Genomic DNA, 27549 nt, shown 5'->3' on the forward strand with positions numbered 1-27549 from the left:
TATTGAAGAGTGGAAGCTTTGTTTACTTAGGGGATAAGCTGAATGCGGATGGAGGATGTTTGAGCGCAGTTACGGCTAGAGTTCGTGTGGGATGGATGAAATTTAGGGAACTGGGTGGGGTATTGTGTGGAAAGAAATGGTCAGTGAAGATGAAAGGGAGGGTATATAAAGCATGTGTGAGAGCAGCGATGATATATGGTGGTGAAACTTGGGTGTTGAGGAGAGAGGAGGAAAGTGTACTGCAGAGGGCTGAAAGAGCTATGGTGAGGATGGTGTGTGGGGTTAAAGTGAAGGATAGGAGGAGTAGTACAGAGCTGATGTCAATGATGGGACTGAATGAGGACATTGTGACATTGATAAGGAGATCGAGATTGCGGTGGTATGGACATGTGTTGAGAAGGGATGAAAGGGTCGGGATTAGGCGAGCGTTGGAGTTCGAGGTTGAAGGAGTGGTAGGAAGGGGTCGTCCGCGATTGGGATGGAGAGAGCAGGTGGAGAAGGACAGGGTGAAAGCGGGGTTGCGTGATACTGAGGCGAGTGACAGATGTGGATGGAGTCGAGGGGTATTTCGGTTTCATTATAGGTAGCCAAGCGGCAACCCCCGATCTCGGGGAAAATGCCGTCTAAACGTGTGTGTGTGTGTGTATTATTAATTATTCTGTAGAAAAAATCTAAATATGACAGATGCAGTAACCGTTACAACATGCAGGTCAATGTCGTGAAATAATAATGAGATTATAATGGAGATAAAATAACGAAGTAAGAAGGTACAAACATGCATATTAATGTGTTCAACCAGCTGAAACATCAATCAATCAATCAATCAATCAATCAATCAATCAATCAATCAATCAATCAATCAATCAATCAATCAATCAATCAATCAATCAATCAATCAATCAATCAATCAACCAACCTAGGCACATTACAGAATGAAAGAACTGTTTTCAATGGCTCAGGATTAGCATAATATATCAATCTCATTATTGCCTGCAAACATTTGTGCCTAATCGACGGACCAGCCTGAAAATGTTTAGTTATGAATAATATCATAATAGCTAACTAGCTCTTTCTCTCTCTTCTCTCTCTCTCTCAATCTCTAATTTTTTTCTAAACAAAACTTGGCAGATACTAACAGATGAATTGTAGACTTCATAGAGGACAGCAAAGAGAGTTTTGATAAACGAGTCTCCAATTTGAGGTTCACTTTTTAACAACTCCCACCTACTGTCAATCATTCTCTTGGCTGGCGAAGGTGAGGATGAGGAGAGAGCTGTTTGTTTGCGTGTGTGTGTGTGTGTGTGTGTGTGTGTGTGTGTGTGTGTGTAGGTGAGTGAGATGATGATCGTAAATCAAACAATTCAAAAAGTAATCAATCAATCAATCAATCTATTTAACAATCTATCAGTCGTTAGACAATCAATTAGTCTATAAATTAATCAATCGATCCATCAATCAGCTTCCCAATTAGCTAATCAAAGAATCAATAAACCAGTCAGTCAAGCAATCAATCCCAGCAGTCACTCAACCAGCAATCCCTCCATCCATCCATCCATCCCACTTGACAAACCAACGGACCATTTTGAGAGGTAGTAGTGGAAGAAGAGCTCGCCTGTACCCTCCTCCTAACAAACCTCGCCGTGCCAGTGTCCTCATTAATCTGCTGCGACGTACCAAAGTCTACTGAATAATTCCCACCAAAAATGCACAGTGAAACCTCGCGCTCCCCGAACTGAAAGGCTGCCTAGAATTAGTGAATGATGATGGTCATCACCATCTTCAACAACAACATCATCATCAACATTTTCAACAACAACATCATCATCAACATCTTCACCAACAACAACATCATCGACGAAAGCGACCAAAATGAATGAATAAACAAATGAATGAATGAACGATAAAGCAGCAACAACAACGACAACAACAACAACAACAACCTCAATAATTCGACAGTCAGCTGGCGAGTAAGAGTGCCAAACGCCATGATCATCCCACCATTGCCAAACTACACCGTTGTCGGTCTGATGTTGATGGAATGAATGAATGAACAGATGAATGAATGAACAGATGAATGAATGAATGGACAAATGAATGAATGATAAATAAATAAAGGAAAAATAATTGAACCTGTGGTGCATTTTTTACGAGTAACTCATTAACTGAGAAGAGACCATCAGTTGGCAGGGTTGGCATCAATTCACTGTGAATGAATGGATTAGTGAACGGGAAAATGAATGAAAGAATGAAATAATGAATCAACGAATAAATGAAAGAACGAGTGAATGGGCGATAAAAAATTAAAATTTTTATGAAAAGAAACAAACTTGCTAGTTACTGTGAATGAATGAATGAATGAATGAGCAAAAGAACGGACGAACGGACAAATAAATGAGTAAATGAACGAATGAATAGTAAGAAACGATTAAATAAATGAATGATGCCAATTTTCAAGTACAGAGACAAAAGCATTGAAGAGTTAGACCGACGAACCCAATAAGGCAGACAATTTCATACAACTCTTGTGGTGTTCTTGGAATTAGCTGAAAAAATAAATATACAAATTCAAATATACAACAAAACAAATACAAACAAACATACAAACATCTTCATGTTACAAACAGGCAAACCAAACGTACACGCGCATATGCATAGAAAGAAAAAATCGTATCGTATCGTATTGTCTCGTTTACTCACTTCAATATTCTGAGATGCCCCATGACCAGAGCCACCGATCAGTAAATGGCATAATGTATCAGCTATATCTGCATTGTGGTGGGTGGGGTTGGTTAACGATTAAAAATAAATTATGATAATTAGTGACACCAATTAGATATGTGAAGAGGTGTCAACCGTAAATGTTGGCGACGGAAAATAGCGAATCTGTACAAAATAATGAACTCTTCAGCGAACAGCAGATCGCATATCAAGGAGTGCCTAACATTGGATTAATTAATTCATTATATTTAACTTTCTCCTAAGCTTTTAGGCATGCTAGTAAAATATACTTGGCCATAGTACGCCACAGTTTAAAATTGCACGTTCCAACCTCTGGATGCAGCACTTAAGAGCTATCAGAAGGTCAATGAACAAGGGGATGGTAACATTTAGTCAATCCACCAAGCTACCAACGGAGTAACGGTAACGAAAACGATGACAATAATAACAACGGACAACAGCAGAAGTAGTAGCTTACTTAGCTTGAGCAGCTGAACAGCTAAATCAGGGCAGCTGGTTGCCATGACGACCAGCATGTGGATGACGGTGACAAACATGTTGCTACTTATGATTGTGGGGCTGGCCATCATCTGAAATTGCCACCATCAAAATTACTTACAATTAATAGCATCTATCATCATCATCATCTTTGTGGTCGTCATCACCACTTTCTCATTAAATACAACTCAACCAACTAACCAACCAGCCAGCCAATCAACCATCCAACTAACTAGCCAATCAAATCACTCAATCAAGTAGCCAATCCAATTACTGACCAGTTGAATAATATATTCAAAGAACTTATCAGCTGCTAGGTCTCTCAGAATGTTCGTTTCTGACTGGTAGCTGTCGACCATTCGCGACAAACTTAAACATACACTGTCCAATGACTTTTTATCCTGTAAAATAATATCAATAATACATTTTAATAAATTAAATCCAGCTCTCTGATTGGCTAAACTTAATAACCAATAGCGACGTGGTGGCTTACAACACAAATGTTAATAACGATAGAAATTAAACCAACAAAGAAAATCGAGCTCACCGATTGGCTGAGCCTATTGACCAATACCGAAAGAGACGGTTTGATAAACATGAACTCCTCGACTGTAAGATTTTGGCAGCAGTTAGCTGTTATCGACAATGCCGTTCTTTGCGCAGTTATCGAGAAAAAATCCAGGAAGGTTAAACATGCCGACACGCCGTCCTAAGATTAGGACAAAATGCCGGTCACAGTGATGCAGTAAGTAGCAACAAGCAATGGATGTAATGAATAAATGATGATAATAATAATAATGGTTATCATTTTAATGTGAATTGAAATAATCAACAACTTACAGCGTGGAGTATGGCTTTATGATGCTTCCTGGATAGCATGTCGAGAGCCTGCAAGGACTGTTCTGCCACGTCCATGCATTGGATCGATTGCAGCTGTTTCAATGATTGGTTGGTTGGTTCATGAGTGATGATTGGCATGTGATCGATCAATTGGTTGGTTGGTGATGGATTGATTAATGGTTTTTATTAATTGACTGATGATGAATGGTTGAATGATGAGAAGCATAACCTAAGCAAATGATAAGACCCTAACTCCATCATCACCTTCATGATCATCATTAACACCACAATCATCATTTTCACCACCACCATCACCCTACTCACCTTCTCCAGAAAGGCTGGAACGACCTCAACGACAACACCAACAGACCTTGGCAGTGCCTCCATCATATAAGTCAGAGCTCGACAGGCATGGTGCATAAGATCGAAGTTACCAATTGGAGCATCGTGATTGGATGATGAGGCCATGGGCAGACCGCTGCTATTGGTTGGATTTCTAAGTAGGCCGGCTAGCGTGGGAACAGCTTGACGAATGGGAAAACCAGCTAGCGTATCTTCGTTGCCCATCACCAATATCTGCAACACATACCAAAACAAATGAATGAACGAACGAAATGAACGCAACAACACGTACAAAGACGAAAATTGAAAACACAACAGCAATGAACAAGAGGCAGACAGACCTGGCACATCTCGATGACACCTTGCAACTGCTGACTCGAATCTTTTGATTGTATGGCCTGTAGGTGCTGCTGAGCTTTATGGACTATAAATTAAAGTATATAACAACGATATCAATAACAAAAAGAAGACAGGAGGAAGAAGAAAAAAATTCCACATCTACCTGGGCCACCTGCCATAGATCTTTGAAGAAGTTGTTGCATTCTCGAACCCAAAGCCCCAAATAAATGAGTTGGCAGGCCCCTGGCTTCGAGCATCGCTATTGGTCGGTGTGTGAAGGGTGAGTTTATGTGAGGGCGAATTTTTATTGGTTGGTCGGTAACGTCTGAATTGGAACCGGTTGTTGATATTATTGTTGTTGTTGTGTGTGTGTGTGGATTTATGTTTGTGAGTGAATTGCTAATGTTTAATGTGCGGTACATGAGAAATTTATCATTATCACCTTCACCACCATTGTCATCATTCTTCACACCATCACCACCACCACCACCATCATCAGCATCATTATCAGCATCATCAGCGTCATTGTCACCTTGGAGCCTGCCAACATCATTTGATTCCTGATCCAGTGTTTGAATGAGCGATGCAAATGAAGAAGTTCCTAATAAAGATGAATGTATTTTATTCATTCATGTTACACACACGCACGCACACAGACACATATTTGGGTTCAGACTGTCGTATATAGAGTTAAGAAATATCACCGCATTTTCCGCATTGTTGAGTTCGTTACCAATTTTTCAAACAATATATATTGCTACTGTTGTTGAAAGATTAATTAATAATCTGTATAACATGTTGTGATGTTATATATCTTTATAAATTAATAAATACATATATATTTATAATTATATAGGATTAAGACTATCAGGAATGCAATTATTGATGAAAATCACAGCATGTTCGACGTTAGTTAACTTCCAATTAAACTTTTCGATTTTTCTAACGGTTGATCGTAAATTATTATCAAGTTTTTTGAGTTCAAAATCAAAATTTTTGTTTATTTTATGCATGATAGAAGAAAAAATCTTTTTTCGGTATTCCTATACGATCTTCAGTGCTCAAATTGTTGTACATGTGCTCAAATATATATATACACTGCGTCGCTACTCCACTTGTTGATTCCTTGCTTGTTCAAAGTGAATACTTAAACGCTCATCAAATTAGTTTTACAATCTTCAACTTCGCCAAATATAATCTTTTCTATGTGTTTTCATTATGGATAATTCCTCTGTTTCTAAATTTATCATTTACATACCATATTTGATTGATTGGTTGGTTACAGAAAAAAGTTTAAGCAAATCAAAAGACATGAACAAAAGCCACTAATGACCTAGAGCATTAGAAGACCCAGGATCATTTAAATCATTCCCATTGCTATTCCCACTTCCAGATCCGCCACTTCCAGCTCCAAAAAACAACCTCTCTTCCGCCATAGCTAACGAGCTACTGACAGGCTGGCCGCAGATATTGCTATTCGCAGCTGTTAGATTAGCCACTGACGACGATGACGATGACGACGAGGAAGCGAGGAGGAGATTGTTGCTGCTGATGTTGGTGGGACTGTATGCAGCTGATGCTGCTGCTGTTGCAGCTGCTACGCTGCTACTAGTGTAGTTGTTCTGGTTGTTGCCTGAGCTTGATCTCCTCCTTGTTAATTGAATAAACAATTAATTGATTAGTTAGAATGAATGATTAGTTGATTGACTGATTGGTTGGCTAATGATTCAAGTAAATGATGGATTAATTGAACGGTGAAATGATCAACTGAACGCAAGGATAGAAACAAAGAATAAATAAATACCTGCTACTTGCACAAGAACCCGTGTTGGGAGAATTAATCTGACAAGCGTTCCTCCTAGCTCTCTTCCTCGGAATATTATCTACTCCCGTCAAATTATTACCACCTCCAGCACTGGACCCCTCCCCTAAAAATTCAAATCCCTGATTATTGGCAAATCCGGCACTGCTGTTGTTGTTGACTAAAGGAGCTGTGCTATTATTAGCAGATTGGGAAGTTCCACTTGTCTCAAGTTCGCCTGGTGCTGATGGAAATTTTCTTTTCAGGGCTCCAGATCCTGCACTAACTTTTTTCCCTAATTTAACTGCTCTTGTTTGTCGACTGTTACTGCTGCTGGCTGTAGTAGCTGTTTTAACTTTTCGCTTTTTACCTGCAACTTTATTAAGGATTTTTGATGATGATGATGAGGAAGAGGATGACGATGAAGATGATGTGGATGATGAAGTTGTAGATGATGTAGCAGAAGCGCGTTGCTGTCTGGTTTGTTTGGATGGAGTTGTGGTGGAGGAATTTTTGAGACTCTTTTTTGTTTTGATTTGTCGTTTTTTCTTCTGCTTACCTTGTTGTCGCCGTTTGCCAAATGCAACTGAATTCGTGCGTTTTCGTTTTTGCTGTCTAACTGATGACGACGATGACGTCAACGAGGAGGATGATGACGTCGACGATGAAGAAGAGGAAGACGTCGAAGAGAGCTCCTGTCTACTTCTTTTAGACTTTGAAATTGAGACTGTACAATAGAGGGATGGTGAGCAGTGTTAAATTTGCAGATGTATCACAAAAGTATATTAGTAGTTTTTAAGTGTGTGTGTGTGTCTGTATGTGTCTGTGGGTCTGTGTGTGTGCGTAAAAACGGTATATACATTATAACAACTAATTCACACAATTATTAATTGATAACAATAATTAATTGATAACTGATAATTTAAACTAAGAATTAAAAAATTTACCAGTTTTAGCTGCTCTGCCAAGACCACTGCAACTGGCAACCAAGTTGTTAGTACTATTGGCTACAACACTATTATTATTATTAGTAGTAGTAGTAGTAGCAGTAGTAATAGTAGTAGTAGCAGCAGTACTATTCGATGTTCTCTTTCGACTAGCAGGGCCCAACCCTAGTAAGAGCTGTTGATTAGGGTTGGATCTTAGTGAAGATTTGTTGATGCTGCTGCTGCTGTTGTCCAATGATAATGTCCCTCTGACAGTTTTGTTGTTGTTGTTGTAGCTGGGGCTGTTGTGATTATTGGTACTAATACTATTATTATTGTTATTATTGTTATTGGGGGTATTGCTGTGACCTTTGTGAATGTTCCTATAATTAATATAGTTTTTTTAGCTAGTGTATGCTGTGATTGCTGCTGTTGTAGAAAGACATGTGCATATGTTGTTGGCCTATATGTACGTTTGCTTAAAAGAAAAAAATAATAAATACACAGATGAGTTAATAAATCATCAAATGTATGTATAAGAAAACAACAGCACCAGCAATAACAGCATAAGATCTGATCCAACCAATCAATCTTATACCTGTTAAATTGTTCTTCTCCCTCTGCCAAAATACCCGACAATGATGACGAGGATGAAGATGATGACGAAGATGGTGATCTATTCCTCTGAGATAACGTCGACTTTTTTGGCCTGGACGTCTTCCTAACTCGACCAGATTGGCCGGTCAAATTAGTATCAGAGGTTGTTGTTGTGGTGGTGAGTTTTTTTCTGCTGGAGGAGTGAGCAACGATGGTTGTGGACTTTACTGCTGCTTTTTTCTTCTGAGGTTTATTTTTTAGCAACTGATTGGTCGAGGGAGAGGTGGTGTCTTTTGGGACCTTGCAAGATCTCTGCTGTCGATCGGTCGATGATGATTGAGATCCTTTCCTTGTGCTGGTTGGTGTTGTTTTGAAATGAATGATGGATGTTATTTTTGACTTTAAAAAGATTTTTTTTAATTTAAATAAATAGATAATTAATTTAATATTAAATTTTCTAAAAATTTAAATAAACAGAAGAATTGAAAAAAGTTATTTAAATAAAACAATGAACTCTTTTGTCTAGTCTATACTTCTACAGATTGAGTAACACCACGTAAATAGCTAACACAATCTCCACTCTAAAGAATTTTGAAATTTATGGTTTAGTCAAAAAATTTAAGTGATGAAATGATGAGAAAAAAAATGATCTGACTAACTTCAATTTGGAAGTTGATGGCAAATTATTATTATTATCTTCTGGTGAGACACTCGTCCGCTGCCTTGTAGTACCACTTATTCGATGTTTTTCTTTCGAAGGCTGAGTACTCTTATGATGATCGGCCATAGGTTAAGTGTCAAGCACGCATGAGTGCATACTAGTGCTAAGGCTAATCTTTCAATTTAGGAAATAGTGAACCAAGATACTGTGAAGTAAGTTAAATTAGTGAAACATCAATTTTTTTCTAATAGATATACAAAAATGTCAATTTACAGAATTTTCTTAAATCCAAAAGTTAATTAGTGAGCACTGAAAGAAAGGAATTTTTGTCATTTTTACTCATAATAAAGAAATCTAATGTAAACTAATTAAAATTTTGAAATCCAGCACTAAAATTAGTGAGACATTTGTTTGTTAAGCATGAACTTAAAAGTCAATTCTGCAACTTTTCATTAAAATGTTAAAAAGACGAAAAATATGCAGAAACGAAAACAATATTTAATTAATTCTTAGAACAAAATAAATATTTTTAGAAAAATTTATTTAATATTTTGTTAGAACTGGCCAAGGATGAATGAGACTTTATTTTTATAGTGGTTTTGATTTGCATTCGTCACAAACAAACGAAATTAAATAGTCGCAAACTCATTAAGAAATTTATCAAAAGAACCAATTTTAGGCGGCCACAATGCAATTAGGGAAAAATTAGAAACTCAAAATTAAAAATATTTAAACAAAAAAACTTTAAATGGACTAACTTGAGTAAAAAAATGAAATTAATTCCAACAGGATGATAAAGCGAACAATAATGAATGAAATGAATTTAGTAATGTAACGTAACGATTTCGCAGAAATAAAATCAAGCTATAATTGGTTATAAATGGCTTAATTTTTACTTTTATATTTAAAAAATAACATATATATAAACAAAATTTATTCTAGAAAACAATATTTAAAGTTTAATTCAATCAATTCAATCAAAGTGTATTTTTATGCGGAGTTTCGAGTAGGTGTGATTGCAACTTTATTTCATTATAACATTTTAAACTTGAAAAAACACATTTTTTCTTTAAAAGTATAAAATTTATTAACAAAAAATTGTTTTGCTTTTAGCACAAATAACTTGTCCCAAAATATATATATTAACGATTTTACGAATTCTATCCATGGATATGTATCTATGATACTATCAATTCTATTATTTAACTAATTGTTATCGATATCTATGCTCTAATAACCTCTTTCACTTTTATCCGTTGTTAAACACTTGGTCAGCCTTTCAACATATGCACATTTGTTGCATAATTAACAAGCTAAACGATTAGAGAGTGGCCGTCATTTTTATATAAAATAATTCTGATGACATTTCGCGGTAATGGAAAAGGACAAGAAAGGGCCAAAGGGAGCCAGCAAAACAAACTCGAAACGGTAATTTATTTTTGTTGTAAATAATAGTAATTTTTTAGAGGGTTTTTTTAAGAAGCTTTTAAAATTTAAAAATCGTAGATATGTAAGTCCTAACTGACGGATCGTAAAATCCGTGCCAAACTGAAACCGTGCAGTGATGGCAACATGATTTAGACATCAAAATCTTTATTTTGATCTATAAAAAAATTTATTCAAGCTTGGGGAAATAAGAATTCAATAAGATTAAAAAAGCCATGTGTCTATTTTTAGTTTTTACATGTTTTAATTTAAAAAAGGATTTAATTTAATTTTTTATATTTTATTGCTTGACATCACATTGATTTTTAAAATTATTAAATAAAATGGGTGTGAACTCAAAAAAAATTAAGTTAGACAAATTTTACTGTGTTCTTGGTGGTTCATTCGTTATTTCTATCTAATTTTCTCAATGGTTGAATGGATTTTTTATTTTAAATAATATTTTAAATAATATTTTATAATTAAATAGTAATAAATAAATAATTATCTTAAATAATATTTGAAATATTGTTTCCTGTCCGCCAATTAATTATTTATTTATTTATTCAGTGTATCCGATGACGAGGATTGGACTGAGCGGCAAGAGGCATCGTCCTTGAAGAACGAACGAACAAAAAAGGGAAAGAAAGGAAGAAAAAGGTTTTGACTTACTGGCAGATTGATTGGCTGATTGACAGATTGGGGTCCAGTTGATTGATTGTCTGCTTATCTTTCTTTGCATGATTCCCACTAAGATTATTAATATATCTCAGCATCATCACCAGCTTCATCACATAATTTTTCTGAGATCACTATTATAAATCATCATCATTATTTTTTTATTATCATCATTATCATCGCCACTACTTCAGAGATAGTTCGACAGAAAGTGGAGGAAGTAAGCCAGCAGTTACTGATAATGATATCGATTTGAAAAGTAAAAAAGGCAAGAAAGGAGCTCAAAATAGGTTACTATTTTTATTATTATTATTATCATCATCATCATTGTCAACACTAACAATCATCACCACAGAGAACATCGTCACCAACGACATCATCATCGTCGACATCATCATCAACATTAACAACAACATCATCATCATCATCATTTTTTTTAACTAGGGATAGTAACACCACTACCACTACTAATACTACTACTACTGCTACTGGAAGTGGAGGAGCCAAGCAGCTGCAACAGCAGCAAGCTAAAGCTAATAAAGCCCAGCAGGTAATAATGATGATATGACGTCAAGGACGATGATGATTATGACGACTGAATGATGAGGATAATTATTATTATTATTTTATTTATTATAATTATGAACGCTGATGTGCTATTATTTCCATCAATCCATCAGAAGAAAAAGGGTAAAAAGAATAAAGATGATGATGATGATGATAACGATGGTGGCGGTGATGATGATGATGATGATGATGTGGTTGCTCCAAGCAGTAGCAACAAAAAAGCATTCTCTACTGGTTTCGCCATGCTGAAGATCGACAGTGAGGAAGATGATAACGTGAGTGAGGATGATGATGATGATGAAAGTGGAAGTGATGATGATGATGATGATGAAGGTGGGGGTGATGAAAGTAGGGGTGATGATGATGATGAGGTTTTAAACTTTTTAAATTTACAAAACTAGCATTATAACCACCACCACCACCCTCTTCATCAACAGAGCAACAATTCCAACAAAAGTGATGAAGATGACGACGACGATGGTGACAAAAACTCTAAAAAGAAACTACCTCCCCCACCACCAGCAGCAGCAGCAGTTACTGATAAAAAACAAAATAAAAAGCAAAATAAAAAACAAAGCAAGAAAAATCGAAACGACGAGGACAGTGAAGACTTTGATGCTATTCTTGCGCAATATGGAGCAGCAAGCAGCAATGATAAAAATTCAGCTGCTGATAGGAAGAAGGAGAAAAAGAATAAAAAGGTTTTTTGTATTTTTGATATTTCTGGTTCTAATTGCTGCTCATTTGGTTGCTATCTGTAATATTTTATTTTTTTATTTTTATCATAGAAAGGGAAGCAGAATGACGTCGATGATGATGTTGTTGATGAGAAGGTTATAGTAGGAAGTGATGATCTGCCAGCTGCTGAGGACGTAAAACAGCAGCTACAGCAACAACAGCAGCTACAACAGCCAAAATATGAAATCACAAGTGATATGACGGCTGATGAAATAGCAAAACTCGTTGAGCAAATGGCCATGGAGGATGACGATGACGACGACGATGATGAGAAAGATAAAAAGAAGAAGAAGAAAGAGAAAAAACAGAAGCAACCAGAAACACAGAAGCCATCACAGCAACAAAAATCATCACAACAGAAACAGGATGGCGGTGTCGATGATGATAATGATGATATGAGTGGTGATGATGATGATGGTAGTGGTGATGATGATGATGGTACTTTGACCGTGAAGACAGCTGCACAGAAGAGGAAAGAGAAGAAAGAGAAACAAAAGATGGAAAGAATGAAGAAATCAGAGGTTGTTGATGGATGAGTAATGATTTGTTCTTTGGTTGGCTGGCTGGCTGGTTGGTTGATTGACTGATTCGTTCGAGGGGTTGGTTGATTGAATGGTTGAATCAATCCTTCATTCTGGATGAATGAAGGATTGATTGAATGAAATGATATTTTATTTCTTCAACACATCTCTTTCTTTCAGAAACAGCCTGAAAAACTCAAACAACAACAACAAACGACAACAACAACAGCAGCAACAACAACCTCTTCTGCAACAACCACAACTAAATCATCATCAACCACAACAACATCATTATCTTCCAACAAAAATCTCGTGGCCGACACCAATGCTGACAAAACTCTTGCAACCAAAGACAGTGAAAAAGTTAAAATCACCCCAGATTTAAAAACAACAGCAACAACAACAGAAGCTGCTGCCCTTAAAAGCAAAGAAGATATAGTTAGTAGCGAGGCCGCTGGACCTGCTGATAATGATGACGGTGCTGCTGATGATGATGCCTTGAGTAAGAAATCCGGAAAGAAAGATAAAAAGAAGAAGAAGGGAGAAGATAAGGAGAAAGAGAAGAAACCTTCAAAGATGGTCGGTGGTCTGCAAGTTCATCTAAATGAAATTTTAATAAATTAACATATTTGAACTTCATTTATTACTTAATTTATTGACATTCAAGGTCAAAGGAATCTTGGAGGCCCAGAAGTTGCTGAAGGCTGAGGAGGAAAGATTGAAGAAAGAAGAGGAGGAGAGGATAAGAAAGGAAGAGGAGGCGATAAGATTGAAAGAAGAGAGAGTAGGTGATGGTTGGTTGGTTGGTTGGTTGGTTGGTTGGTTGGTTGGTTGGTTGGTTGGTTGGTTGGTTGGTTGGTTAGTTGGATGGTTGGTTGGTTGGTTGGTTGGATGGTTGGTTTGTTGGTTGGTTGGATGGTTGGTTGGTTGGTTGGATGGTTTTATAATGATGGAAGTGAATGTTGTTGTTGTCTACTTTGTTGCTGGTGATATCATTGGTCTTTTGTTACCGAACTTAACACAACCATCATCATTTCATCGCCATCATCATTGCTACCACTATCAGGAGAGATTGGAGAAAGAGAGGAAAGAGAGAAAGAAGCAGAAAGAAAAAGAAAGAATACAAAGGTTGAAAGCTGAAGGGAAATTTTTGACCGACAAGCAGAAGGAAGATAGGAAAAGGGCTCAGCAGCTGCTCGAAGCTATGAGGGCGAAAGGTTATGATGATGATGTTTGGAATGGTGGTGGTAGTAATGGCGGTGATTAGGGTGATTATAGCTGTGGTGAATTTTATTATGATGATTTATGGCAGTAATGATGTGGATAGTTTAACTCGTTCACTCCACCATTCATTCGCTTATCCGTCAATTCATTCATTCATTCATTCATTCCCAGGAGTTGAAGTTCCTCAGATAGGCGGCAGTGGAAACGCAGCAGCTGCTGCTCAGGTGGAAAAGCCCAAACGAGTTATTTATAGTAGTAAGCCTAAGAAGAAGCCACAACCGCAGAATGCTGAGACTGCTAGCTTAGGTAAGATGGTGGTGGTTATTGCTGTGATGATCGTGATTGGTGTGATGAAGATTACGGTTGCACTGTACTGATGGCTTTGGTGATGATGATAATGGTGACGCTGATAATGATGATTATTATAAGTTTTATTATGATTTATTATGATTTAATAATATAATTCCCCCTTTTGAATTTTTCAATTTCATTCACAAGCGTCAGAGCCAAGTCCCGAAATGAAAACCCAACCTGATCTGAAAACTGAAACCTCGGAAAAACTTAGTAGCATCAGCAACGGCGTGCATTCTAAAAATAGTCTAACGGAACTTCCAAACGCTGAAAACGAAACTACTGAGTTTCCCGTCAGAGAAAAACAGGAGGAAGAAGATGAAGAGGAGGAGGAGGAAGAGGAAGAAGAGGAAGATGACGTTAAAGATAATTGGGATGATGAGTCGAGTAGTGATGATGATGGCGAAGATGATAGTGCTGATAACGATGCCGAAGAGAAAAAGAAAGCTCTAGAAGCTAGCAAGGATAATAAAAAGTTGAAACCTGGTGTAGTTAAAGCAGCCACTGCTAAAGGTAATCATGATGGGAGTGTTTGTGACGATGTTTTTAGCAGTGGTGATGATTGCCGTGTTGTTTGTTATCATTTCGTCATCATCGTCACATTAGTTAGCTTAATGACAAACTCTCTCTCATACAGCGGCGACAACATCCACAGCAGCTGCTGCCACAAAAACGTCATCAACAACGTCAGCAGCGACAACAACATCAGCTAAAAATCATCATCAGCACAATAATAAAGTCACTCATCACCGACCACAACAACAAAAAGCTCGCAAACCATCTCAGAGCCACGACTCCACTGCTGCTGATGATGATGACGACGAAGAAGAAGATGATGATGATGAGAGTAGTGATGATGATGATGATGATGATGATAAGAGTGATCATAGAACTGCTCAGGAAAAAGCCAGAGATAAGGCTTTAGCTAGGATCAAGGTTCTGATGATGATGATGATGATTGTCTTTCATTCATTCATTCATTCATCTCAGTTAATCGCTGTCAGTCATTATCATCCTCTCTTCACTAACTCTCCGTCACCATCTCATAAATTTTAACCACTCTCTCCTCCATTCCCTCACATTCTCACCATCTCTCCCTTTCATCCTCCAGAAGCGGAAGGAAATGGCGGAGAGTAAAAGAAGCGTGGATCGCCTGAGAGCGCCCGTCGTTTGCGTATTGGGCCACGTCGATACCGGGAAAACAAAGATACTGGATAAGGTAGTGGTGATAATTTAATTAATGACATATCGTTAACTTTCGGACATATCATCAACACGCACACACTCACCACAGAGAGAGAGAGAGAGAGAGAGAGAGAGAGAGAGAGAGAGAGAGAGAGAGAGAGAGAGAGAGAGAGAGAGAGAGAGAGTAATGCCAAGCACCTTAACCATAATATTGTTATAATATTAATTGTGAATAATAATTTTTTTTAATTATAGTTAAGACGTACGAACGTACAAGATGGCGAGGCTGGTGGTATCACCCAACAGATTGGCGCCACTAATGTACCACACGAGGCCCTTATGCAACAGACTAAAATGTGCAAAGACGTAAGTGATGATTCTGGCGATAATGACTATAATTATATAATAATATATTATATAATATAATTATAATAATAAGATAATGCTGATGATATGATGACGCTGGTGATAATTATGAATATGATGTCATTATCACCCAATTCAGTTACAAGTTAAAATACCTGGCCTTCTGATAATTGATACACCTGGCCACGAATCTTTCAGGTAGGATGGGTTGATTGGTTGGTTGAGTGATTAGTTGATTGATTGATTGGTTGGTTGATTGATTGATTAGTACTTAATACTCCAGTTGGTCAGTCAATATCGTTCAGCTGTTTCTTTTTTGTTAGTCAAATGATTATTATTCATTCGGTAACACTGATATACAACACTGTGTAGGTGTATGTAAATAACATCTTTATTTTTTATATTTTACAACACATCTCTGTTTTCACTAACCCCTGATCGTACCCCAGTAACTTGAGAACCAGAGGGTCATCACTGTGTGACATCGCCATATTGGTTGTTGACATTATGCACGGGTTGGAACCGCAGACGATCGAATCTATAAACATCTTGAAACAGAGAAAGACCCCATTCGTTGTGGCCCTCAATAAAGTAGGGATGTGCTTGCTTTTGGATTGTACTTGAGCGCTGGTTGAAATGGTCTTGTTTGTTTGTGCGTGTGTGCGTGTGTTTGGTTCAAACTTTAATTGTTAACCAATGTTCTTATCGATCGATCAATCATTCAAGGTGGCTGTTCACAATAAGTTGAACGTAGTCTCTTTAATCTTGATCAGATGCGAATAAAATATTTTATCGTAACCAATCAGATCGATCGCTTGTTTGGCTGGATAACCAATCCGCATTCAGATGTCACCAACCTGCTGAAGAAGCAGAAGCAAAATACGAAGCTGGAGTTCGATGAGAGGACCAGTCACGTGATTGTTCAGTTTGCCGAACAGGTCAGTTAGCCTTGCATAAAGTTTATGACGCACACGTACGCGAAACGTTCACAGTGTGTACATTCGCGCCTATCTGTATATGAGCCCTCCATGTATGTGTATATGTGTGTGTGTGTTTCAGAGTGGATGTAATTTTTGGATATTTGTAAACTTTAGTATGAAATTACTTGCCAGGGTTTGAATGCACGCCTTTTCTACGAGAACAAAAATCCTCGCGAGTACATCTCTCTCGTTCCCACGTCCGCCATGACGGGGGATGGAATTGGAAACCTAATTACACTAATTTGCGAACTAACTCAGACACTGTTAGTGAAGAGACTTACGTTTACCGAGGAGCTGCAGGCTACTGTTATGGAGGTGAGTGAATGAATGAATGAGTGGAAGAGTGAATGAATAAGAAGATTAGGTTGAATGAACGAGTAATTTAACGGACGTGTGTGAGTTAAATATATTGGTGCATTCTTATTTCAATTACGAACAAATTAGGTGAAGGCCATACCAGGGCACGGCACCACCATTGACGTCATCTTAGTGAATGGCCGGTTAAAAACCGGAAGTACTATTATCGTGGCCGGCCAGGATGGGCCAATAGTAACGCAGATAAGGTCGTTACTCATGCCACAGCCCATGCACGAACTCAGGGTCAAGGTTGTTGTCAGAAGGGGCTTGTTTTTTACTGCTTTTATTACTGTTTATGTATTTAAGTGAATAATTTATCAACTTTTGTATAATTTATTTCATCTTATTGTGATTATATTTTAACGTTTTCAGAGCCAGTTTGAGTCTCACAAGGAAGTCTTGGCGGCACAAGGTTGCAAAATTGCTGCCAAAGATCTTGAAAAGGCGCTAGCCGGCCTGCCCTTGTATGTGGCTGAACAATCAGATGAAGAAGATATATTTAAGGTGAGTTCTTATTGGTCGGTTTGTTTGCGGTGGCTAATCGTGACTGGTTGTCGGTGGAGATCAGCGATGTGATTGAATGGTGAAGTTGAATGACTTAATTGATAACTGTTAGTAATAATTTCGATGATTTAATAGTACACACACACGTTTAGACGGCATTTTCCCCGAGATCGGGGGTTGCCGCTTGGCTACCTATAATGAAACCGAAATACCCCTCGACTCCATCCACATGATTTAATAGTAGTCAGCCTTACAAGCAAACGACGACAGGCACCTACGCATGCTCGTAACCACACACACACATCACAAACATCAACACACACGCACACTCACCAACGCAGGAAGAACTCTCGCAGATGTTGAAAGACGTCCTGAGCGACGTAAAAGTCTCGGACAAGGGGGTGTACGTGCAGGCATCGACCCTCGGCTCTCTGGAGGCCCTCCTAACCTTCCTAAAAACATCTGAAATCCCCTACGCGGGCATAAACATCGGTCCAGTACACAAGCGCGACATCATGAAGGCTTCGGTGATGCTGGAGCACGATCCGCAGTACGCCTGCGTTCTGGCTTTCGACGTTAAGATAGAGAAGGAGGCCCAGGAGATGGCGGACAGCATGGCAATCAGGATTTTCTCGGCAGACATCATCTACCATCTCTTTGATAAGTTCATGGCCTACAGGGATGAGTTTAAGAAACAGAAGAGGGAGGAGTTTAAACATATTGCCGTGTTCCCTTGCAAGGTTGGTCGCCTTTGATTGGTCGCTTGGATGAGTGGGCTGATTGCTTTGATAGATGATTGGTTAGAAGATGGATTTGTTGTTCACTACTTTTTATTTCAAAATTTACTCAAGTATCTAATTTCTTTCCCAGCTACGCATCCTACCCGAGCACATCTTCAACACGAGGGATCCCATTGTGGTCGGCGTGACTGTGGAGGCTGGCTTTGTGAAGGAGGGCACTATCCTCTGTGTACCTAGTAAAGAGGTTCGTTGGTTGCCTGGCTGGGATTGGTTTGTCGGCTCTCTTCGTTGATGTGTTTGATGGTGTAATGAATGGATAGCTGCATGTAATTTTTGTATTGTAATTTCAATCACACGAATCAATTATGATTTTAATTAATTAGCCAATAAAAAATTCAACATACAAAACTTGACCAATCACAGTTCCTAGATGTAGGTCGAGTCAGCAGTATCGAGATTAACCACAAGGTCATTGAGAAGGCCACGAAAGGTCAAGAAGTGTGCTTAAAGATTGACAGCATACCTGGCGAGGCGCCGAAACTCTACGGCAGACATTTTGATAATACTGACTTACTCGTTAGCAAGGTCAAATTCTCATTGGCTGGCTGGTGGAAAATGAACTGTGATTGGATATCCGCGTATGTGTGCCCGTGCAAAGTTCTTGCAACGAATGACTGGTTGTTTGTGAGTGTATATACGAGGTGGGATGTGATTGCCGGGCATATGTAAACTTTTTGATGGCATAGAATAATTTGTAGGAAAATTTTTGCATTCGGACATCCATCCTGACGACAACCACCGGTTAGAAGCGGTGGGTCTAGTCTTTCACTCAATAGCACGCAAAGCAGCGTGGATGCAGTTTTAAGTCATGCCCCGGACGTATAACTATATAGTTATACGAATTTAACCGAATTTAACACTATATAATAATATATAATCAATAACTCTACATAACTATATATAAATTTATATAACCGAATTTAACACTATATATTAATATATAATCAATAACTCTACATTACTATATATAAATCTATATAACCGTATATAACACTATATAATAATATATAATCAATAACTCTACATTACTATATATAAATCTATATAACCGTATATAACACTATATAATAATATATAATCAATAACTCTTCATAACTATATATAAATCTATATAACCGTATATAACACTATAATAATATATAATAAATAACTCTTCATAACTATATATAAATCTATATAACCGTATATAACACTATAATAATATATAATAAATAACTATATATAAATCTATATAATCTATATAACACTATAATAATATATAATAAATAACTCTACATAAATAACTATATATAACTATATATAAATCTATATAACCGTATATAACACTATATAATAATATATAACCAATAGATCTACATAACTATATATAAATCTATATAACCGTATATAACATATATAATAATATATAATCAATAACTCTACATTACTATATATAAATCTATATAACCGTATATAACACTATATAATAATATATAATCAATAACTCTACATTACTATATATAAATCTATATAACCGTATATAACACTATATAATAATATATAACCAATATCTCTACATAACTATATATAAAAATCTTTAAAACCGTATATAACACTATATAATAATATATAGTCAATAAATCTACATAACTATATATAAATCTATATAACCGTATATAACATTATATAATAATATATATTCAATAACTCTACATAACTATATATAAATCTATATAACCGTATATAACACTATATAATAATATATAACCAATAACTCTACATAACTATATATAAATCTTTATAACCGTATATAACACTATATAATAATATATAACCAATAACTCTACATAACTATATAAATCTATATAACCGTATATAACACTATATAATAATATATAACCAATAACTCTACATAACTATATATATATCTACATAACCTTATATAACACTTTATACTAATATATAATCCTGATGTGTTTGTTTGATTAATTAATCAATTGTTAAATTATTCAACCAATCAGATAAGCCGACAGTCGATCGACGTTGTGAAGAGTTGGTTCAGAGAGGAGATGTCCAAATCGGATTGGCAGTTAATTATGGAACTCAAGAAGACATTCGAAATTTTATAATAATAATAATTTTATTATATATATATATATATTTATAAAATATTAATTAATTAATTATGACATAAAATATATTATAATTATTATATTTTAATTATTATTAAATGTATTTCCTTGAAATTGTGTTTTTGGTATTTCACTAATTATTTTATTAAAATTTTTATTTTACTCCAGGAAAGTGTACGAGTATAAGTAGATAAATAATAATAAATTATAATAGTAATCGTCAATCAATAATTATTAAAATATAATAATTATTAATTTTATTAAAAAAAATTGATTTTAAATCTGTTGTTACTATTCAGATGAGTGTTTTATATTCGTAAATTTATAAATAGCTAAACGAAGGAATAGATAGTTGGGTTTTCTTCCTAATGTCGAACTTTCCAAACTTAATAGGGGTGGTCTAAAATCTGTAATACAATATACATCATTGTTGTTGTTAATCGTCTTCTCATTCAAATCTGGCTGGGGCTAAAATTAGAACCGATAATGACGTCATTATTTATTAAACTTGATACTGGGGAACCACAGATAGATTAACTGTATTTTATCTCTATACAAAAATCCTCTGAACAAAACGTCATCTATTAAAAGTTTACAATGAGGCAAGTGCTATGAGCACGAAGTTGGTGTTCAAATCATGGATATCCATGGTTCAAATGCTATATATATAGTTCAATTCCTGTACTAAAACCTTGACGAGGATACTGAAAACCACTCTTCTACTTTTAAGACAACCGGCATTTTTTTCATTACTTATTTAAAAGCTGAAAAAGTAACAGAAATAAAATTCGTCAAGACATTGTTTGTTATTTTTTCAGAGGGGTAATGGAGGCAATATTGTTATATGACACACACATTCAATATATCCTAATATTTAGTTAAGCTGTACATACAAATACGTAATGCAAAACATTTAATTTAAGTTAATAGACAGCACAACTTAAAATAGGCTGCAACCACGAAGAGAGAGAGAGAGAGAGAGAGAGAGAAAGAAAATGATGATATTGTTAAAGTTTGATATATGTTTGGTTAGTAACAAGTTGACAGCCGGAAGAACAAACAGAAGTCGATAACATGCGGGAGTGTAAATTAGTGAGATTCAATTCAATCGACATATAAGTAACGTACAACATCAACTTATGTTTCATATTGCTCGTTAACTTATAAACCTGAAAATGTACAATAAAGACGAAACCAATCCAAGGTTAAGTAAACTCTCATTATTTTACAATCTGATAAGCAGCAGTTTAACAAAAACCAATATAAAATAGTGGAGAACCAATGTAACATTATGACCAAATGGTTCATCCGTCGCGGTTTATACATATCGTCCTTATACACAGTGGCATACACACAGCCTTTTTTACACTATTCGATCATGATAACAATTTGTTTGCTTATGAAATAAACAGCATAAATAGATCAAAATTGATTGATTGATTGATTGATTGATTGATTGATTGATTGATTGATTGATTGATTGATTGATTGATTGATTGATTGATTGATTGATTGATTGATTGATTGATTGATTGATTGATTGATTGATTGATTGATTGATTGATTGATTGATTGATTGATTGATCAACCAATCGACCAATCAATGAACCAAATTGAATAAACCAAATAAACGAAAATAAAATGTTTGCAAGGCTTGTTCAAACTCGAACAAACACTTAACCGTACAGATCTACAAACAATTTCGAGATTTTAGTAAAGAAAGAAAAACACAATAGTTGCTTTTATTTGAATCCATCCAAAAATGAAAAGTGACGGTTAATTAAAATTTAAAAAAATTAATTTTTTTTATATTCGTATTTTAAACAAATATAACAAAATATTGACCGACAAAAAATAATTAATATCCATTAATATTATTATACACACTCCTTAGTAGTTCTCGAAGAATGATTCAAGTAACAATAACATTTAGTAAGAACAGTTCACAGCATATCATAACGACTAAATCAACATACCAAAAAGAAATTATTTATACATGCATATATACAAAGTAAATCAAGAAATATCCAAAAATTATACAACCAAATTAAAAAAAACTAGAAACCAGTCAACTTTTAATAAATAAATAAATAGACATTATTAAAAAGATTGTTCAAAAAGGTAAAATTTAAAGTGAATGTAGTTTGTTTTGTTGGTGTGGTGCTGTGAAGCGAAAACAAACACATCACAAAAACTAGTCAGAAGTCGCAAGAATAGTAGTCAGTCACCTACCTACAATTAAATTACTCTCAAGGCCCTAGCTTACTTATAATCATTAACTCAACTCACCTAGCTACAAATTTGTATTTTTACGTTTTAGGAATTTTACATGTTTCATGTATTTTATTTTACATATTTTAGCGTTTTTATTTTACTAGAAACTTTTTAACAAATATTAAGCCCTAGCCTACCTACGATTGTTCAACTCATCTCAATCCCTAACTTACCTATGAATTAAATTAAGTCCGGTAAAGAAAATAGAAAGTTGAAGAGAAACATAACAACAACGACACCAAATGAATGGATGTTGTGTATGTGTGTGTTGTATTGATGTGTGTGTGTGTAAATGTGCGGGCGTGTACTCTCCAGAAACTTCTTCACGCACTACGGTCGAACTTCCATTGCACCATTAATATTTTCTTCGAATTGTCATCGGAACGATCATCATGAGACCACCATCTGAAACGTGCTGACGCCCACCACAGCCCACCTCTCATCATTCTGTAGACAAGTTTTTTTTATTAACGTAGTAGTAAATCAAGGAACAAATAAACGAACGAATAAATGGTTAGGTGAATGAATGAATGATTGGTTGAATGAATGAATTAACTAATTAATTAACCAATCAATGATTTAATGAATGAATAGAATAAATCAATGAATCAATTGATGGAGGAATAATTTGAAAGATAGTGATAAAAAGAATGAATGAATGAGAAAAATTAAAATAACGAAACTAAACCATACATCAAAAACCGTCGTTGTTGTTTTCTTCGAATTGTCATCGGAACGATCATCATGAGACCACCATCTGAAACGTGCTGACGCCCACCACAGCCCACCTCTTATCATTCTGTAGACAAGTTTTTTTTATTAACTTAGTAGTAAATCAAGGAACAAAGAAACGAACGAATAAATGATAAACTGAATAATTAAATAATTGGTTAAAAGAATGAATAGAATGAATTAACGTCAATTAATGGAAGAATAATTTGAAATGAGAAAAATAAAAAAAACGAAACTAAACCTTACTTCAAAAATCGTCGTTACTGTAATCCATTGCACCGACCACCACATTCAGGTCGGCACACATGATTTCATCCGAACTTCTGATTGTCAGTCGAACAGCCAACGCGCTGATTCTTCCTACACCACCATCATCATACGTAAATCATCATGAGACAACCATCTGAAACGTGCTGACTCCCACCACTGCCCACCTCTCATCATTCTGTAGACAAATTTTTTTTATTAGCGTAGTAGTAAATGAATGTTAGAATCTTAGGAGCAAAAAATTATAAAATGGAAACAATGGCAAATAAATAATATTTTAAAATAATAAAGTGATTAAAATGTAAAAAAAACTTACCGTCGTCCATTCGACAAAGGCAGAATGTTGAATGCGGTTCGGTTCCTACGTTGTCCTCCATAACTGGTGCCAGTCCTCCTCGAGATTGTTGTTGAAACACAGCCCGAGGGATGGAAAAAGATAAAGAGAATATTCTCATCAGAAAGCTTAGCGGTGCCTGCATCTCAAATTGCTTAATAAAAATAATCCTATCTACCTATTCAAATACCTTAGCTAATCTATATTAAATTGTTAATGGTACGATAGTCGAAAGTCCTCCTTCATTCTCCCTCCTTGCACAGAGGCTCACCGACAGCCAGGGCACCGGATAGTAAACCATTGCCGTGCGGATAGTAGACTATTGCCGTGCGGATAGTAAACCATTTGCCGTCCGGAAGCCGTGCGGGTAGTAGACTATGGCCGTGCCGCATTGTAAATCATTACCGTGCAGATAGTAAACCATTGCCGTCCGGATAGTAAACCATTGCCGGTTCACCACTGGCCACCAAGGCTTACCTCTGACAAGAGACTTTGAAATCCAGAGTCAATCGGCTATCGTACCCTCAACTTACCTATTCATTACAATTAAGCCCTAGCTTACTTAAAATTACAAAACTCAAAAGCCCAATTCATTTAGCCAATCGGCACCCACCCCACCACCTACGTAATGCCTTGGGCTCCAACTTAGTAATAATAATATAAAACTTAAACCCTAAATCTATTAATGAGTATGTGTTACAACGTAGCCTTAACTTACCTATTCATTACATTACGGTCCTAGCTTACCTAAAATTACAAAACTCAAGAGCCCAATTCATTTAGCCAATCGGCGCCCACCCCACCACCTACGTAATGCCTTGGGCTCCAATCTAATAATAATAATGTAAAACTTATAATTAGCCTACCTATCGATACACTTACAGCGTTTTAATTAACATTACAAGATTGTTCCTAGAATTACATTATTGCCCTTAATTACCTATGAAATTAAATTACTCTCAACCTTAGTAATAATAAATTAGAATGTGTAATGAAAATAAAATTACGCTCAAAAACTAACATATGTGTTTATGTATGTATTTTTGTGTGTGTAATACGCTGATGCGTGTAATGTTGGTGCAAGAAAAAATAGAAGAGGTAAACTTACGCGCCTACCTATTCAACTACATTAGTGTTGGATACTTCCTATCTATCCTACCTACAGTTAAAATTATGCCTATCTAACCTACCTATATAGTTACTTAATGTAATTGTATGTGTATGTGTGTGCGTGTATGCATTCTTACTTAATGTTAAATTACAGAGAAAAACAGAGAAAAAAGAATAAAACGTATCCCAGCCCGGCGTGTCTTTGCCACTAAATGAATGAATGAACGTAGCCTGACATCTTCCATAATGAACTCCTCTGGAAACTTCAACCTAAATGAATAAAATAAAAAATTTTATTTATTTTTATTTAAATGAAAGTAAAAAAACGAGCCGCGGTGAAACCCGCCAGCCGCAACCGCCTGTAACTGGCAAAAAAAGGAACCGCAAAGAAACCGTAAAACGAACCCCAGCCAGGCGTGCATTGTTTGACACTGAATGAACGAACGTAGCGTGACATCACAACCGTTCTGATCTTCCACGATGAACTCCTTCGGAAGCTTCAACCTGAATGAATGAACCTGAAAGAACCTAAATGAACGGACAAATCTTATTTATTTAATTAATTTGAATGAAAATAGAGAAACGCAAAGAAGCCGACCGGTCGGCAAAGAAAAGAACCTCAAAGAAAGGTATCTATATAGGATTTACACTCTATATAACTCTATATAACTCTATATAACTCTATATAACTCTATATAACTCTATATAACTCTATATAACTCTATATAACTCTATATAACTCTATATAACTCTATATAACTCTATATAACTCTATATAACTCTATATAACTCTATATAACTCTATATAACTCTATATAACTCTATATAACTCTATATAACTCTATATAACTCTATATAACTCTATATAACTCTATATAACTCTATATAACTCTATATAACTCTATATAACTCTATATAACTCTATATAACTCTATATAACTCTATATAACTCTATATAACTCTATATAACTCTATATAACTCTATATAACTCTATATAACTCTATATAACTCTATATAACTCTATATAACTCTATATAACTCTATATAACTCTATATAACTCTATATAACTCTATATAACTCTATATAACCATGTATACTACCACATTCAATCAATAAAAATCCCACTAAACCCAGGAACCATCGCGTACCTGTTATATGTATGGTGTGAAACAAAACAAAAAAAAACAAAAAACACACCAAGTAGAGTAAAAGAATAGAAGTCCCTAACCTACCTATGTAACTAAATTAACTTATGCCCTAGCCTACCTATATAATAAATTAATCTCAATCTCACCTACCTATGTTTAATTAACTTAACTCAAGACTTATGAAGAAAGAGAAAAAGGAGTAAAACAGAACATAAAATACTACCATACAAACAAACATGATGTATGTATGTATGTAGGAGCAGCCGCTAAAGAACCCACCTAAAATATAAAAAAAATACAAAATACAAACACACAAACCACAGACATGCAAACTCTATATAACTCTATATAATAAAATAAATAAAAATAAAAATATTATAAAAAAAAATAAAAAAGATCAGACAGACTGCTTCAAGCGAGGCAGAATGCCTGATCTGATTTTCGTGTTATTTCAATTCCTATTTATACTCGTTTCAACCATACATTTTCATCATTTCAATCATTCACATCAGTAAAAAACTTATTTAATGTATGAACTACACTATTATACAGTCTTAACCACAATGCTAACCGTACTAAATTGACGTCATCGATCGAACGCCTTCGAAACTTTCTGATTGGCTGGTTGAATCTGCTATATTGCTTTTTATATAAACATATAATCTTATTAATTATATATATATATATATATATATATATATATATATGTGTGTGTGTGTGTGTATAATATAAATTCATTATAAAAGCAACAGCAGTCAGTGCTACATATTAGTTTGAGACCACACCTTGTTTAACATCCGATTCCAAGCCGTGTCGAGCCAAGCCAAGCCAAGCCAAGCTGAGCCATTATGCGTAGATTTGTAAGTGCTTTTTATTAAAATTTTCCTCGCTTTATATATGAATATCCCAATGTAACAAATTCTCCATCCTATTTTAAAAATTTTCATTGGTGCTTTTTAATCAGTCAGGTCACAATCATCATCATCGATATCGCGATGAAATCAAACTGAAAATTTTTTAAAACTTGTTGATAAAAGTAACTAATATATATATGTATGTATATGTATATATATATATATATATATTAATATATATATATATATATATATATATATATATATATATATATATATATAGAAAAATGTATATATTT

General features: G+C 35.4%; 2 protein-coding genes across 2 annotated transcripts in view; one reads left to right on the top strand and one right to left on the bottom strand.

Annotated features, from left to right (window-relative positions):
• Positions 1-4997, bottom strand: part of HELRODRAFT_103833 (hypothetical protein) — a gene marked incomplete at its 5' end in the record, with an annotated part of 19088 nt that extends 14091 nt beyond the window's left edge. Inside the window, 14 exons of the mRNA XM_009031338.1 lie at positions 917-1023; positions 1137-1246; positions 1579-1744; positions 1941-2024; positions 2131-2203; positions 2494-2543; positions 2698-2765; positions 3197-3308; positions 3495-3617; positions 3764-3925; positions 4057-4149; positions 4381-4632; positions 4740-4822; positions 4901-4997. Of these exons, the coding sequence (XP_009029586.1) occupies positions 917-1023; positions 1137-1246; positions 1579-1744; positions 1941-2024; positions 2131-2203; positions 2494-2543; positions 2698-2765; positions 3197-3308; positions 3495-3617; positions 3764-3925; positions 4057-4149; positions 4381-4632; positions 4740-4822; positions 4901-4994 (1577 nt within the window). The remainder of the gene's footprint in view (positions 1-916; positions 1024-1136; positions 1247-1578; positions 1745-1940; positions 2025-2130; positions 2204-2493; positions 2544-2697; positions 2766-3196; positions 3309-3494; positions 3618-3763; positions 3926-4056; positions 4150-4380; positions 4633-4739; positions 4823-4900) is intronic.
• Positions 4998-14710: 9713 nt separating this feature from the next.
• On the top strand, positions 14711-20827 carry HELRODRAFT_103835 (hypothetical protein). The gene is made up of 14 exons (XM_009031339.1): positions 14711-14739; positions 14864-15162; positions 15338-15445; positions 15667-15777; positions 15917-15975; positions 16227-16368; positions 16584-16715; positions 16890-17072; positions 17202-17363; positions 17487-17618; positions 17960-18358; positions 18489-18602; positions 18782-18943; positions 20419-20827. Exons 3-14 carry the CDS (start codon positions 15350-15352, stop codon positions 20524-20526), a joined length of 1800 nt encoding a protein of 599 aa, XP_009029587.1. The 5' UTR covers positions 14711-14739; positions 14864-15162; positions 15338-15349; the 3' UTR covers positions 20527-20827.
• Positions 20828-27549: the final 6722 nt, after the last annotated feature.

The sequence above is a fragment of the Helobdella robusta genome (genome assembly GCF_000326865.2).
Source record: "Helobdella robusta unplaced genomic scaffold HELROscaffold_72, whole genome shotgun sequence".
Lineage (NCBI taxonomy): Eukaryota > Metazoa > Annelida > Clitellata > Rhynchobdellida > Glossiphoniidae > Helobdella > Helobdella robusta.